Source organism: Agelaius tricolor, unplaced genomic scaffold, assembly GCF_023055355.1.
Source record: "Agelaius tricolor isolate 1412-34295 unplaced genomic scaffold, bAgeTri1.0.p SCAF_59, whole genome shotgun sequence".
Lineage (NCBI taxonomy): Eukaryota > Metazoa > Chordata > Aves > Passeriformes > Icteridae > Agelaius > Agelaius tricolor.
In genome coordinates, this window is record NW_027269319.1 from 123,250 (window position 1) to 140,529 (window position 17,280).

General features: G+C 39.0%; 1 protein-coding gene across 4 annotated transcripts in view; it reads left to right on the top strand.

The window, feature by feature from the left end:
* APC (APC regulator of WNT signaling pathway) overlaps positions 1–17,280 on the top strand; it is a 93,615-nt gene that overhangs the window by 16,084 nt on the left and 60,251 nt on the right. For 2 of the 4 annotated variants that reach the window (XM_071456488.1, XM_071456491.1), the window contains exons 1-2: positions 5,902–6,018; positions 16,194–16,346. In XM_071456488.1, coding sequence (XP_071312589.1) covers positions 16,212–16,346 — 135 coding nt within the window. In that variant the 5' untranslated portion in view covers positions 5,902–6,018; positions 16,194–16,211. Of the gene's footprint in view, positions 1–2,458; positions 2,537–5,901; positions 6,019–16,193; positions 16,347–17,280 lie in introns of those variants that run through there. The other 2 variants (XM_071456489.1, XM_071456490.1) reach the window with 2 other exon arrangements.

A 17,280-nucleotide genomic window follows, 5' to 3' on the forward strand; every position in this document is an offset into this window, starting at 1 on the left:
ATGACCTTCAGCTAACTGATTTATTACCACTAAAATGTCAGAATGCTTACAAGAAATCAGCTCTTGCATTAAGAACATCTGGTTCAAACCAAACAAAGGGAGGACTGAAAAAAAGATTGTGAAGAAAAAGGTAAATATTCTACTGATAGAGCTTCCATTTGTCAGAGTGGTGTAGAATTCTGGGATGCTCCTGGGCACTATAAAGCTTACATAACCATGTAGCATCCATCTTTTAGCAGGGACCTCTGTCAAGCACAGTGTAACAAGAAACTGAATCTAACCATCCACTTGCACATGCAGCCATCCATGTGTCATGTGAGTACTGTGACTTCTTATAGTTAATGCTGAGTATGAAGAAGCAGCAAAACAGGGGTTTATCTTGCAATCCAGACCACTGCAAGTAGGTGTTCCAAGTCTGCACTCAGAGCAGATCTGCCATCAGACAGATCCAGAGTCTGAGACTTCCCAAGAAACATGGGAAAATATACTGTTTTTTATCTTTCTTTAAACATATTTTTCTAGTCTATGGCCCCAATGGAGAAAAGATAAAAAGTATGTATTATTGAAAAAAGACCTCTGGGAATAATCTTCCATCTGAAAAATAATCAGCAGAGAATCCCTGAGGTATGCTGACCAAGGGCTTTTATATTGAAGGCCAATATTGAAGTTCGGCCTTCAATACTATTAACAGACTACTGAAACAGAATTACAGATGGGCTAAAAGGTGCAATTACAAGTTTTCAAATTCGCCAGATAAGAAGTTGGAATGAGTGTGTTGGCACATACCAACACAGCCTGGTCAGTGGGCTAAGCTACACTTGAAAGTCAGCTCTTTATCTGATCGCTGTGAACTCACTTTCTGCAGATTACAGACAAAGATTCCTAGCTCACATCTCTAAAATCAGCTTCCAAATCTCTTCAAAGGTTGAGCCACTTAGTGGATTGAATAAGCACTATCAATGAAGCAAGAAGTGAAAATTACAATATGCAGATACAGTAAACTACCTAACAAGCCTGAAAGAGCTACAGCAGAGGAAATGAAGTGATATATTGCCAGAATAGTGTGATGTTCTTAATTAGTGGAGGAGGAAATCATAGGTAATGTGACACAAAGTTTTGTCAGGTGGTGTTTATTATGTAGCTGAGATAGAAGAGTGGATGGTGAAATACAGTGGATTAATGGTTTTCTAAACAAACTCTTCATTATTGCTTTACTGTTTTTAGAAAATGTGACTAATATTGCAGCCTGGGCTATGGCTCCACACTAGAGCTAACAGATGTGAGGAAGGAAGCAGTATTTCTCCTTGGTTTTTTTGTTGTTTTTTTTTTTTTAATTTAGAGCAAGAAAGCTTCATGCAGATGGAAAAACTTAGTGAGAGGGAAGAAAGTATGAGTGGGAGATGCTCCAGAGAGCAGACTACTTCTGGACAAAAGTTAGGAATTGGCAAACAGTAGAGAGCATTAAATACTAAAGGATTTAAAGAGCAAGTAATGTATTTCTGTACTTCTGACTTAGTTATGAAATAACTAAACAGCATGCATTTTCTGCTTTTCTCATTTAGCTTATGGTACATATCTGTGGGGTAATGAATTGACCCCACAGACAAGGAAAGACAGACCTTGTCATTGCTTGTGGAAAAATCTTCTGAAGTTCAGGAACTGGTAGCACAGCTTCCTGGGGAAAAAAAAAAAAAAAACCAACATCTAATTTTATACATTAGTATAGTAAAAAATCTATTCTCAGTACAGAAAATTCCTGGTTTGTAGGACTACTGCATATGTTCTGGATGATGCATTGGGAACAATGACAGAGTTATCTTCTTCATTCTTTATTCATGTGCATGAGAAAGGCAGTCCTTTAGGTTCTTGATCCTCAAGAAAACTTCTGATGACCTTTCTAGTGCTCATAGTTGGAAGTTCCTATATTTGGGGAAATAATATGCAATATAGGTGAGAGAATTTTGATGGAGAAAGCAGGGCTACAGCTCTTAATGGCCAAAACAGTGATACTAATGCCAATAGGAGCAAGTTATGAGTTTTCTCAAGTGAATATATACAAACTTTCACTGGTCCTGGTCCCATGGTAAGGACAGACCTCAGAGGAAACCTGGTCTTTGTGTGGTAGTGGGAGACATGAATGTATCTTCACATACTGAAGAAAACAAGAAACAAAGAGAATGTTTGGCTTCATTGATTTTTTTTTCCCCATGTAAACTTGAAAGACACAAGACAACCTTTGGTTACAGCAGCTGCTAAGTTTGTCATCAAGTCTTGTGTTGAGATAAAAACTTTGGTCTATGTAAAACAGATATGAAATGTCTTCAGTTTATTTTGTTAATGAAATCTATGAAGTACAATCTTTCTAAAAAGTGCAGTCTAATACAAGTCAATGCCTAAATCTTGCACTAGAAAATTCTGAAGGCAAGATCTCAGCAGCACTATTGTTTTACATTTGCAGGCAATGCCAGAACAGTTCTTGGCACCAGAGGGAGAATTTAGTTCATTACCCAACCACTCCCTGCCCAGGGTTTCTGAGGTAGGTAGTTCTGTGCATGTTCAATGACTAATAATGAAATATCAATCACTTTAAATATATTAAGTAGTGAAAAGCTTCTACAGAGAAGAGTATTGCTGCAGAGGGTGAGGCTGCAAAGGTTGAAAGAGTTACCATTTATGAGCCAGCTATCTAAAACCAGAAAACCTCTTGAAATTTCTTTTGTAGCAGTTGTGATTTTATGTGGCAAATAGATACTTTGGGGAATGTACCTTATGTTTTTAAAAATTTAGACCTTAACCTACTCTGAGATTCTAATTAGCACTACTTAGTAGTGGGTTGTAACAGTTAATGACAATTTCATTTGGTCGCAAAATATATTTTTATAAATGCAGTGGGAAACACCATAGAGATTGCGTCAAAAATTGCCTAAAAATACTGCTGATTCCATTTCTGAGCCCAAATTCTCATCTGACTGTTTGAGAATGCTGGGCTGAGTAGGCTGCAGGGAATTTGTCCAAAATCATAGAAGTAATTTGAAACTGAACAGGTATCTTTAGATACTAAAGTTTTTGTCCTTTGGATTTGGTAGCTTACATGGATTCATGCAGAGATTTGAGTCTTCTGATAGATTTAAAAGAGTGGGTTTATGTAATATCTTGCAGGTATTGCTAAGTCTGTCTTGTTAATGGTTTCTTTCAAGGAATGAAAAAGTCATCTTGTTCCATCTGCCAGATAGGAAATAACTAGCCAAAAATAAACTTAGTCTAAAGACTTTTTCCTGTAAAATTCCTTTCTTTTTTCCTGAGAGCCTGACCTTTTTTTTTTTTTTTTTCTCAAACAGTGTTTCGTTGGTATCAGTTTTATTAAGAAAATACATCACTGCACATAGAAAGCAGTTTTTGAGGGAATATATTCACCTGTATGGCAGTGGTTTGACACCACTGAAAGATGCAATCTGGGAAGGGTCAAAGCATGCTGTTCATTAGACTGAATTTGACTTAATACTGGATATTGCTGCAGAGGCAAGTACATGTGACACAGACACAGGTCATGTTTATGAAATCATAACAGAATGGGCATTACAATGAGGGAGGAAGGGAAGGCTTTTTCCCTCCCACTCAGCTGTCATCTTGGCATAAAGCATTAAAGAATTTGTGTTTCTGCTTGTTCTGCAAATAAATGTGGGACTTCAGGCTACAGAATAGTGAATTTGCTCAGGTTGTGACTCCCAGACTCACAATTAACGAGTACCAGGTGTAGCAAAATCTTTTCATGTAGTGGGAACTACAGTTAGTTTTTCAGAGCTGCAGAAAATGAACTATGGTGTGTGTAAATAAATACATTATGTAGCCTTCCATCTTTAGTACACCTGGTATGGGTTCTAGAAAATTACTTCTCAAAGCTTAGTTTTTCACTTTTAAGTATGGAATTTAGTTTTAAAGTACCAAGTATTTCAGTTTCTTTGGTTCTCTGGTGTAATCTTTGCACACATCGTCATTCCTGGCTGCGTGGCACTTGCCACTTCTGAACACTTGCCACTCTTCAGGTTTAAAACTATTACTGGAGTGTCCTGGTTTGTTATTAAGCTACAACTCCTATTGCAACAATTTGCGAACTGATAATGAAGGTGTTGAGTGGTGTCTGTATTTGTTTGTATGTACGCTTGTATGTACGCTTGAATGTATGCTTATACTAACGTAAAGAATTTTGGGATGGAGAGAGCTTCACAATAACAACTGAGAGCATTTTGGTTTGCTCTTCTGAGGGGTGGAGCAGTGGTGTATATCACTAAGATATCAAGTAAGATGGCACTAGGTCGAATGACTAGCTAGGTTCTAAAATTTGAACTGTTAAGAGTACCGTGACAATTTGTTACAGTAGGATAGGATAAACTTGGTTGCTGTGAAATGGAATCAAGTGGATCATAAACCACCATAAACCATAGGATGTCAATGATTACTGTAATTAATAGAAGCTTTAGAGCAAAAAAATCATAAAGCCTGGAACACTCTTAACTAATGGCCCACTTAACTTTGGCTTAAAGTGTTTTACCATAACAGCTGGAGTGGCAGTACCTCTGCAGTTAGCCTGAGTGATGAAGTTATAGAGAATTTTGTGCAAAAGTGTCCTGAAGATGGCAGATGACGTGTCACACGTCTTAATTGTGAAAGGTTTGATAAAAGGTAATCTGGTAAAGGGCATCTTTCCTGACTGTGGATTGTTGCCTTCTCTGATTGGAAAAAGGAGGTATGAGGAAACAGCTGAAATAAAATTAGTAGCATTTAAGTAATGTGTGGTGCAATTGCTCGCATGCATGCACAGGCGTGCCAGTGCCTTTAATTTAATCTCATCCCAGCCACGAGGTCCTACATGTTTGCTTGTCTCATGCAAATCAAAAAGATTATTATAAGCCGAATGAAGGATTATAAGAAGGCATATCAGAACATATGTTTTTAATGAGTTACCTATCCTTATGTCCCCTTGTATAAGCATACAATGCCATAATTTATGTAACAGACCACAGGGAAGGGCATTGTTCTGCTCTAGGTGGGGAACCACTGCACCTTTTCAGATGTCTTCTATTGTGCCCTGTTTTGTTGAGATGGGTTGCAGTGCTCATAAATCTATTCCTGAATCATTCTAGGGGATTTAAAAGGTTTAATACTGTGCTGTTTCTGCAAAGCTGACTTTGATATAAAAGTTTTTTTAAAAGATTCCTATAGTACCTGCTATATAGATAATTGTTTTATAAAATGAAACACATAGCTGAAATACGGCTTAATTTCTGCTCTTTTGGATTTCATTAGTGTGCTTTTGTGAGATTTTAAGTCATCCTCATGAACACATTGTTACATCCTTACCCTTGGCGAGAGATAATTTCTGAAAGGAGATTATAAAATAGTTTCATAAATTGATTTCTTTCATAAATTCATTTGTCTTTTAGATTTTTTTTTCCAACTGGTACTTAATGTTCTGATTTAACATCGCTTAAATGTTAAATATATTTGATTTGTTATTAAGCTACCAAGTAGCAGTAACAACTTCATATCTGAAAAGCACATGGAAACAATGTTTTACTGAACCGCAGAGAAATCTGAGATGCCCTTGAAGGACACGCTTCCTTCTGCCTTTTTAATAAGCAATGTCTCAATTTATTTCTGGGTGAGCTGTGCCAGCTTTAATGCTACTACACGCAGAACCTCGTTTCATTTCTACATGGAAAGAGTTAAATGTTGTGTTTCGGCGGGCGGGTTGAGAGGCAGCGGTGCGGCCCGGGCGGGTTTGCGCGGCGCGGGTTCGGTGTCCGGGCGCTCGGGCAGCGCTGGGGCCGCGCCCGGGGCCGCGCGCGAAGCTCCGCCCGGGGCGGGGCGGGGCGAGGGCGGCCGCGCGCGCCATTGGCTGCGCCGCACGTGACCCGCGGGGCCGCGCCGTGCGCGCGGCGCTGGCACAGCCGGTGGCGCGGGCGGGGCCGGGCGCTGGCGCTGGCGCGGGGATGGAGGCGCGGCGGCCGCGGCCATGGGGTGAGTGCGGCGGCGGCTTCCCGCGCGGGCGAGGCTCACCGCGCCCGGAACGGGCAAGGGTAGCGGGGAGGAAGCTGTTTCGCGGTTTTAAAAAAAAAAAAAAAAAAAAAAAAAAAAAAAAAAAAAAAAAAAGGCAACCCCTCTCCCCCCGAAAACCAAAAAGAAAAACCGAAAAACCGGGGGTGCGCGAAAGGGCTTTCGCGCGGCGGGGAAGGGAGCTCCGGCGCCGCGGGGACGGGCGGGCGGGCGCGGCGGGGCGCCGCCGCGGGCGGGACCGAGCGCAGTGCGCCGCGCCGGCCGGAGGCACAAAGCCCTGCGCAGCCCCTGCGCGGGCTCCGGGAACGGGAGGAACGGGAGGAGGAGGGGGAGCGGCGGCGGGCAGGGGTCTCGGTGCGGGTAGAGCCGTGGAGAGGTGCTCCTCGCGGGGCGGCGAGGCGCTGCCCGCGGGTGGCACCGGCCCGGCTTTGTTAGGGACGGGCGGCGGCGGCGCCTCCGCTGCCGCAGCGCGGGGGACGCGCGGGTGGGCGGCCGGCGGGAGCGCTCGGGGGGCAGCGCTGCGCCCTCAGCGCGCCCTGGGATCCGCTGACTTCTCACAGATTGATTTAACATCACAAAGAGGTGCTTGGGTCCGCGACTTAACCTGAATGCTGTGGGAAATCTTAATAAATTATGTATGAAGCAGTGGGTCCTTTCTTCCCCTTTGTCAGATACGCAGCTTTTATGCTAGTAATTAGGTCATTGCTAGCAGAGCGCTTCTTGCTTTTGCAAAAATGTGTGGCGATTTTTGGAGGACACATATATCATTTCATCCTATTCGGGTTTCTTGTCAAGATACGGAATTCTTCCTATCGATTCACATGGAGGACCTTGTCTGTGGGCTGTAAGGGGCATTTTTCGTTTGATTGGATTTTCTTTAGAGGACCAGTAGGGCCCGGTTTTGACTTGATTTGGAGAGTCATACCCTGAAAAATGCCTCTTAAAAGCATACCAAGAAACACACAGCTTCTTAGTGTGCAGAGAAGTATTTTCAGTAAATTTCAGTGCATACGTGAATAGCACGATATAGATCTATTTCCGTTTTTAAGTACTTCTTCCACGCTTTGCTGTTTGTTCTGTTGAAAATGCTTCTTAATTTTTTTTCCCTACTGTCTTTTTACCATTTGGTTATTTTTTTCTGTTATCTAATACAGGTAATAGATGTATGAGTATTTTGTCAAGATTATAGTTCTTTGAAAATGTACGTAAGCATGTATACTGAAAGCCATTTCCTGGAACCAAACTCTTCTGTATTTTTAAGGAGACTTGAAGTAACTATAAAAAGCTCATCTCCTCAGTTCTGTTAAATACAGTGATGGGCAAAAAAGGTTTGATAATGAAAAGCATCAGTTTAAATACCTGCTTTATACATCCCTCAAAACATTTTCTATACATACACCATTATTTTTAGAATCATGAATCTGCTGTTTTATCACTTACAGAGGCTTTGGATAATATTACATCTTAAAACATCACTTGAGAACTTACTGTTTGGAATAACTGGTTTCAAGAGGTAAATTGGTGACAATAGATATTTCTGTTTTGGCGTTCTTTACAATTGCTTGATGCAGAGGTGTTTTCACCACTTTTTTTCTAAAAGGAAAGAGTGACATAAGCACAGTAGTGGTTATGATGATTATTATGGTGATGCTTCTTCCTGTACTTTTTTTACTCTTAAATAGTATTGTTCTATGTAACCACTGTAGTAGTTCTGTAAGCCACACTCTTAAAATGATAACTTGAATAAAAGATCACTTTTTAATTTAATACTTTAATTTACTTATGGGTGCAAACTTTACTAAACATCATCCCTGAAGTATAAAATACTTGGTTATGATAAATGTTCTGGTACATCTTGTCACACTTTGCCATTGTTATATCATTGTTATATCATTATATCAGCATGGAATGATACAGCACAAGGTGGAAATGCACATGGCTACAATTGGTTCCCTTGATCTGTAAATTCTTATGTTGGATTTCAGTATGCATCTTGATTTAGTGGGTAAAACATTTATGTTGATGACATATGGTAAATTCTTTTATTATCAGTGTGGCAAACTCCTGTTTAAAATAGGCCATACTACTAATGGTGTGCTGTGATGGTAAGTTATTGTCAGCAAAGATCTAGTTTCCACTCATGGTTTTCCAAAATTCACGCAGCACCTGTGTGATCAGGTGCTGATACATTTCCTGCAAGACAAATTGTCTTCTGGCCTTTAAAAGTTCTGAAGGGAACCCTGAAGATGGCCCTGATAGGGCACCCAATATTTATTGTAAATTATTTTTATAATATATAATAGAATTTTTATAGTATGTACAATGTTTTTAATTATAACTGATCTATTTCATGTTAGTTGTTTTGAGTTTGTTTTCAGGTAAAATAGGAAAAGAAATACCGGTCTCAGACTTTTTAATAGCTTAAACTTTCTAGCATTGAATCCTTAAAGATTACGAGAAATGTAAAAGTAAACAAGAGCAAGTCATGTGCAGTGAGGGCATACTCAATTAGTCATGAATTACAAAGATGATCATCTTGAAGGATGAGTGTTCAGGCTTATGAATCATTCCTGATCCAATGTAAGTTATGATTCAAATGATGTCTGGAGTTGTTTGTGTTCAATATAGTATTTAAATGCAAATCATGGTTCGAATATTCACAGTCATATTCTGAATACAGCATGACTAACCAGCTAAGGAACTTCCCAACCCTGAATTATAAAGGAAGAAGTGGGAATTTTCTTGACAGTGTAAAGAAGCTGAACTTGACAGTTCATAGCCTGAAACATACAACTTCTTGATTTTTCTTGTTGTATTAATAAGAATTTTTTTTCATTGTTAGCATTCTTTAGTGGCATTCCAAGCAATAAATCATTTTTGTTTTTCACACAAACACACACTTGACCTTTATCATACTTGACATGTCATGAGGCACACAAGAGTTCAGACCATGGTGTTCTCATTTTTTCTCTTACGGAATGCTGAGAGCATGGATCACTTATCACTTTTGGTTAAAATGAATAGATGATGCTTCTGTTCATGGTTGGTGAGTACAGGCCAAGTATTGCATTTACTGAAGTATCCCAAAATGTAATGATGGGTTGAAAGCTCTTGCCAAGTTATGAATTAATTTCTGAAAGAATTAAACACAAAAACACAGTCTTTACCCAATCACCACTCAAAAGGATTTAGGAAGGTTGGGTATATTAACATTTGTTTTAGTCTGCTGTCCACAAAAATAGCCTTCATGCAGAAGTGGATAAAAAAACTAAAAATCTTCTTCATGCAACCAAAGTGTAGAGAAAATTGTGCGGTCCTCTTTTGAAGGGACTAATGCTTTCACAAGTTGTGTTAGGATAACTAATAACAGTAATGGCTCTTCATCTGGCCTTTGCCTTTTGGTTGAAAACCCTTTGCCCTGGTTGAAAACCCTGGGAATCCACAGTACACAAAATCTACAGATTGTAATTTGTTATCCATCTTTTTCAACATCATCCTTTTCAAATGTATTAAAAAGAGTAGTGTTATATAACTTGCAATTAATTTTCTATTATCAAAGCCCTTGTTGCTGAAAGAAACTGGATGAAGAGCAGTTTTCTGTGATGATTGCTTTTTATACTCCTTCCTCCATCTCTAATCACCTAAGTGTGCTAAAGCAGAGTGAATGAGAACATGAACAGATCTGCTGCTCCACTCATGGGTGGTTCTCATTCTGGGCTGAGTATTTTCTTAGTTGTCTCTGACCACATTCAAAGCCACTTACAGACAGCTCATTATATTTGTGTGCCCACATTGCCCAGTTGAAGAGAACCCAAACAAAATGGCTTCCCTTTCAGCTGCTTCTGACTCAAATTTGGGGGATTGGTCTTACATTCAGGTGGGGATAGGAGGATCAAATGTGCTGGCAACAAAGGCCATTTTAGTAAAGGATGGATTTAGCACCAGATGGAAATAACATCGTTTTTCAGTGTGATGCTGGAGAAGGCAGAAATATTTTTTCTGCTGTTCAGAGGGAGTTAGGATAATGGGCTTTTATGATTTGAGTCCAGTGGAGTATTTTTCAGTGAGTAGGGAAGGAGAGAATTAGACAATGCCAGTGAAGGATAAACATTTTTAGATTGGCAAACCTTGAAACCTTGCCCATACTGAAATGGATTAGACAATCCCTGACACAGTGATACTCATTTTTGATAAGTTCTTGAACACAGCACTTGGAGTGCTGGTATTTTGCCAGAGCTGAAAACCTGAAGGCGAGCTTCAAACAAAATAATGGAAAATTCAATACAGTATTCAGTCAACAGAGAAATTGAACTAATGCAAATTGGCGTGGTTTGATATGTTCAAAATAAGAACAGCAAACCCCCCCCCCCCCCCCCCCCCCCCCCCCCACTTCTTTCTTATGACTGTATAGATAAGGAAGCTGCATGAAAATAGTCCACTTAAGGAACTTAGCTTGGAACAGCTGTGCTGGATTTTTTGCCCCTGTCAGCCTTGCCCCTCTTTTGGAAATAGCTCTGTAACAGCTGCTGAAGCCTCGTAGCTAATGACCCAGCACAGTAAGCTTAAACTGACACCTATGTCAGATTACCTTGGCAGTCGAGCAGTGGTTTAGCAGCTGCCACTTGAGCAGCTGAGCTCTTCCCTGGGTGGGAACCGTGAGGAGATGGGTGGAGCAGACAGCTGGGAAGGCACCAGCACAGCCCTCCCTGCCACTAGCCAGAACCACTGCTTCTCAGAACCCCTAGGCCTAGTGCTTAAAAATAATCTGTTTTTAAAGGAGGTTTAGCGTAACTAATAGGAAAAATGTCATGATGGTGTCAGCATTTCCTCCCTGAATTCAGTGTAGTGTGCCCTTGGAGAAACAATTCCCCATTAGATACATTCCTATAAATGAATGACAAAAATTGACAGAATGGTAAAGAATAACAAGGATGAGATCCTGGGCCATGGACTGAAGAGTTGCATAGAATTTGTGGATGTAGAAAGAAATCTGAGCTGATGGTCCTTCCCAGCCTTACTAAATTATATTTTAGATAGTCATGAATTTTGGACTAGAAAAAATATTTAAATGTAGATACAAAAAATTTTCAGAATTTGGATACAAAGATCAAAAAGATCAAAGCTATAAGCATGTAGATGCATTGTATCTATGTGTAGAGTTAAATTTGTTACATCAAGATAAACAACATTGTGAAAAATCTGAGTTACAGAGTTTAGGAGTAAATCTGCTTGCTGGTGTTGATAGATTGTATGGATAAAAGCAATAATAGGACTCTGAAATATTTTCATGAGGAGATTTAATATATGACAGATTGTTGGGGTTCTTAAGTGGAACCTGTTCAGGGCCTATTAAGTATAAACGCTTGCTGAATTCAAAGAAGGTGGCTCTGATCTATTAAGAAATTCTAAGTTTTCAGGCAACATTATGTTTTTCCTATTACTTGGGATTTGAGATCAAAATGATTGCATGTAAATGCCTGTCTGGGCAGCGGCTACTGGTGCAGTTTTCTTAATACAGGAAAATGCATATCTGAATCTTAACAGTATGTTTGCATAAATTTAGGCTTCTCATTAATTTTGATTTTAATGCGTAAAAGAGTTCTATCCAGCTTGAAATTCCTTTTTGATGTGTATATTCATGCAAAGTGCTGATTCAGTAAAGCGTGAAATTTCTTGTCACAATTTCCTCTTACTCTGATAGGAGATGGAGAAGAAGCTTTTTAATGATGAGAAATATGGGTCAGGGAAGTAGCACAACTAGATTTTTTGGGTGTCTCTGACATGAGGGTATTGAATTTTAAACTTTCTGCCTTCTGAGACTGTTATTTTTCAGAGTAAATCTAGGGAACTCAGGATCTGTTCTTGCCTTTGATGACCACTTTGTGAAGAAACAATACAGTTAAGAGTGTAAAAGGGAGCTTGATTTGAAGCATAATACTGAATTTCACAAAGGTGGGGTTTGTGTTGCATTTGTGATGCATTTTCCCTTGGGCTGGGTGAAATGTGGAATGGATTCTGGAGGTCAGAGTTCTTCCCTTCTCCTCCATTCTCCCTCATTATAATGGTTTCCTACAGGGGGAAAGAAGAGATGTTTTATTCTTGATCCAGCTGATTCTGACACTAGTGGTGTTGAACATGTTTGCATGTGTAGTGGTAGAGCTTTAGACTAGTGGGCCATGTCTAAAGTAGTCCTTGTTTTCCCATGGGCTGGTTAATTCTGCTCCAAATGAAGAGTGATGTGGCTGGGAAACCTGTGTGGCCAAGAGGGTCAAGAGTTTAACTCTTTCCTCATGGCTAGTAATTTAACCACTGAGAAACTTCAAAAAGGGGATGAAATTGTATAGTCAGTTTCTATTTGTGCTGGGGCTTCTGTATTTAGAAAACCTATAATATATAATTTATAAATTATTTTTAATTTATAATTATTTTTTACTCAGAGCATAAATCCTAGGATCATTTCGGGACCTGAATTCTGATCTCATGTGTCAAGTTTGAGGCAGCTGGTAAAAATGTATTTTCAGAAGAGAGGCAGATTTTAATTTTGAGGGGTTTATCTCATACATGGACTAGCTTATGTGTAATGGAGCCCTGTGATTTCACTCTACAAATCACGTGCCTGAGAGATCACACAGTGTTCAGCATCAGAAAGCCTAAGCTGCTTTGTGGTCATACGTTACCTTTGTTAGTTTCACCAGTTTTAAAATTAAATAACAGTATCTTGTGTGAAATACTTTGGCATTGTATTATTTCAGAAGAAGAGGCAAATATCTTGGAGATATCAAAAATAAGTACAGCATTTGTCTGTATTGAAGTTTAGGATTGGATTTCTCAAGCTATGAAGTCTGGCTCCTTGTGTAGTATGCTTGGCAGGGATCCCACTGAACTACAAGTTCTAATTAATGTTGCCAGCCTAGGTTGATAAATGACCGATTTACACCCATTTGTTCTATGTCAGTATTGTGTTTCAACATAAATGTTGTTCTCCCTCTTCAGTGTTTTCTGCTCCCTAATAGCAAAGTATGGCTGTGTCATTCCAGCCTTTGATGTGCTGAGGCAGCCAAGGTTTGCCTGGCTAATCTCTTCTAAAATACTCTGTCATCCCCTGATCACTTCAGATCTTTCTCTGTATCCGCTTAAATTCACTTTTCTTACCCACCTCTTTGTAAAATTATTTGCTAACTCTGAGAATCGTGTTTGTTCTCCTTGTGCCAGTCTCATTGGCAGCACATAGTGCCCCGCAGGCTGGCTGCTGAGAGGCTTCACTGCTCTAGGTTGAGATTCCTTTGTGAGTGACCCTGTGTTGCTATGCTCTGCAATTCCACCCTGTTTCTACTGCTTTATTTCTCAGTTCATCAAATTCATTGTGTATAATGTGGAGCCCTCTGACCTTGTGCAACCTCGTGAATTTATGGGAGCGAGTTTTGATGCTACTTCTTGTGCCAAAGTCAATCGCAAAACATTTTTAAATGCCTGTCACAGTCTGGTTTTGGGGGAACTTTGCTGACAGCCTGCCTCCAGCCCAATAATTTGGCTCTCAGAACTGTCCTGTGTCCTCTTGATGTCTTTGAACTGCTCCTTACCTATGTACAGTTTTTCTGTTCATCTCTGTTGCAACTGTGGTGACAGTGTCGCTTCCTTTGGGCATTTATTTAGCAGGGGGGAAAAATTGTTTCGGGTTGCCTAGGCTGTGGTAGTTAGCTAAATTTTTTTTTTAATCTGAAAACCCACAGAGCCTGACATTTGAATAAATCAGGAAGTAACTCCTAGTCCGTGGTAGGGTACTGTCTCTTAGTGATGTCCTGCTTTCATGTTACAGGAATAAAGGAAGCTTAGGAACTTAAAAGGGTGGAAAGCCAAACCTCATCTCTCCTTCAGGATCCTTACTCATTTAGCAAAAATATACATAAGTTTGTTATGTATATGAAATACCAGAGCTATGCAATTTATGTATTTCTACCATAGTCCTCCCCTTGTCCATTTTTCTCCATTTAATGTATTGTGTGTGTACATCTTGTTAATAGGGCTGGCTGTTCTAAATTTCAAATCTGTATGTTAGAATTCCTAAAAATGGACCGGAAATTGAAAAACTGGATACTTACTTGTTATTACCTGTCCTTTCATAGTAGTAGCAAATTATAGCAATGGGAGAAAAATACACTCTATCTAGAAACAAAATGCATGTCCTGTGTGGCACAGGGCAGCTTCTGTAAATCACATGTAGATGAATAAATGTGATATATTTTACTGATATACTTCAGTAAAAACATCCTATCAATATTACAATATAGTGCTAATTCGTGACAAATAATGGGGAAAAGTTTCCATTCTTCTTCACTTCTGTCTGCCTTTCCTTGGGCTTGTGCATGCAGTGTGTTCTGAAATGTGAACTATAGCTATTAATTTTCTTAATAATAATAGAAATTGTTACTTAATAGATAAAGGCATACATGAAATAGAAACAGTCTGTCCTTACTGGTTTTTTGGTGTTTGTGTGTTTGTTTTGCTTTTGCTACAACTCTCCTTGACAAGACTCAAACTTTTAGGTGAAACAGCCTGATGCCAAAATCCCAGAATTCACATTGTAGAGTAGTTATTTCAGATTGCCTTTATTTCTCAAAAAGGAGGTCTTCAGCAAAGCATGATCCAATTTTGAAAATAGATGTTACCGATTCTTTTCATTCATGGAAGTCACGATTTCATAAGTGGCAGGTGTCTTCTTTTTTCTTTGATGGTGGCAGGTGCTTGGAAAGGAAATAAACCAGTCATATCAACTGCACTACAGCTTTTGTTACTGTTCCTTGCTTCAGTGATGAACTCTCTCCTTTACATTTCATTCAGTTTAAATTTGGAAAGGTTAAACAGAATTTTCAAAATTTGTACTGAGGAACTAAAATATTTTTGAAAAATTTTACCTTATTTTTGGTAGACTGGGTAATTCAATTGAGTTTCATCAGGAAGAGGAAACATGATTTATAAGGGGTTACACAAGCAGGTTAAAGTAAATACAAAATAATAGCTTTTAATTGTTTCATCTTTTCCAAAGTATATATACTGCAATAACAAAGAAAGGGAATGTTGCCATGTAAGGGGTTTTTTTTGTTGTTTTTTTTTCCTCTGAGTTACAGGCCACATACTCAGGAAATGTCTGCAATGACATTGGAAGGGTAACTTGTCTTATGTGAAGTGCTAGGCTCCCTTTTTTTCTCTGTAATGGCTGATTAATAAGAAACTGATAGTACTAATTCTGAAGAGCTTCAAACATTCATTACCCATGTTTTAGTTAACTTACGTTGTTAGATTAACAACTGCCAGCTTTTGGTTTGGAAAGTGGGTAACAGTTTGTAATTCAGAACAGAAATCGAAGTATTTGTTTCTTTTTCCTATATAATGGCTGAGCAGTTGTGCTGGTGTTCTGGGACTGTGTTACAGTTTTTCTGAAAACAGTATGGCGTGCCTTGATATCAAGAGTAGCCTTTCATCTTTAAATTAAATGGTGCAGTATGACCACTTTGTGCAGAAGAAATTTGTTTTAATCTTGTGCCTGGAAGGATATTTTTACAAAATATCTACATATTTACTACATTTGATGATGTGGAGTTTTTTCAATTAAAAATTCCCCAATATTTACTGATTTCCTTTAGTATAGCATCTCCCTCAGAGTGTGTGCTATTCCTAGGAACATTGAACATCTGTGACTACCATTCATTTCCTAAAATAAGTAGGCAGCCAGCATCTTTTAGATATGTGTGAAGATGCTTGTTATCTACCCAAAAATTACTATATATGGTCTATTATCTGCAGTTCTCTGTGTTGAAACTGAAGTACCAGTAGTAAAGATGCTTTTGTGTGATACAGTGATTTTCTTTCATGTATTCTAGCTTCTCCTAATATCTGATGCAATTGACAATGAACTTTTTTCATTTGCTTAATCATGCACCAAATGGAAGCCCACAGAAAAAAAAAGTCTTGATCTCGCACTAGTTATAGTCATTAACAGTTTGGTGCAATGGATTTAAATTAAATGTTTAGAAAGACGTGTGGTAAATGGGAGAGAGATGATTTTGTGGTTAGATACTTTCAGGAAGTGAAGGTTTTTTTCTAAAATGCTTAAATTTAATATTTTCTCTTACTTTTTTAAGGGCTGAGGGTAGCCCAGGATGGCCGCAGCTTCATATGATCAATTGTTAAAGCAAGTTGAGGCATTAAAGATGGAGAACTCCAACCTTCGGCAAGAGCTAGAGGATAACTCAAATCACCTCACAAAATTGGAAACCGAGGCGTCCACTATGAAGGTATTGCAAGCTCTATGCCTGTGTGTGGGGTTTCTGTCACTGCCCTTTGTGTCATGGACTGGGAATCGCTCGGAGAGTTTTGTGTACTTTTAGATTCCTATGGAAGTCATTTTCCAGGCTGTAAAGGAAAAGCTATCAAAGCTACATTTCTTTATTATTATTTTTTAATTTCAAAATTGTTTTCTAGAAACAGCTCCCAGCATGCTCTTGTAAGCACTACCATTTTAGCACAGCTGTGCTTCTCAGCAGGAAGTCCAGAGTGCTGACCAAGGTTGACAAAGCAAGTATTGTTTGGCTCTTGAAAATGTGGGAAACATTTTCAGTGGAGGAGATTTTCAGTGTTTTAGGTAATTTTAAAAATTTCGGGGTTTACTATAATTACAATATCTAATGTCTTAACAGGAGAAGTTTCTTTTAACATAAACCACAAGTTCTCCAATCTTTCCCAAGGCCTAAATTAATACTTTAAAAATTCACCGAGATCAGTTCCTGCTGGTGTTTTTTGGCTGAGTGTAGACCTTCAGAGCCACTCATCCAAGAGCAAACACTACGCTCAAATGGAATTTAGATGGATTTTAATCAGTAGGAACATACACTGTCAGCTGCATCTGTGTGATCCATGATAGTGAACATGGCAAAATTTTGCAAGCCTTAGAGCTGCATTAATGCAGTACTCTTCCTAAGCTGACAAATCCTACTGCTAGCAGCAAAACCGGTCTGCTCTTGATACCTCAGGTAGAAGGGCTCAGAAATTGTTGGTATTTCTCTGTATACTCCTGTATAGGGTAGGCATATTCTAAGTATTAAACTTAAATTAAATTGTTTTTCTCCATTTCCTTGCTTGCCAATCATCTTATGACAGACTTACTGTTCCTTTACATGCAGTGTTTAATTTTTAAAATGTGGTAATTTGCTTAGTATATCAATTAAAAAT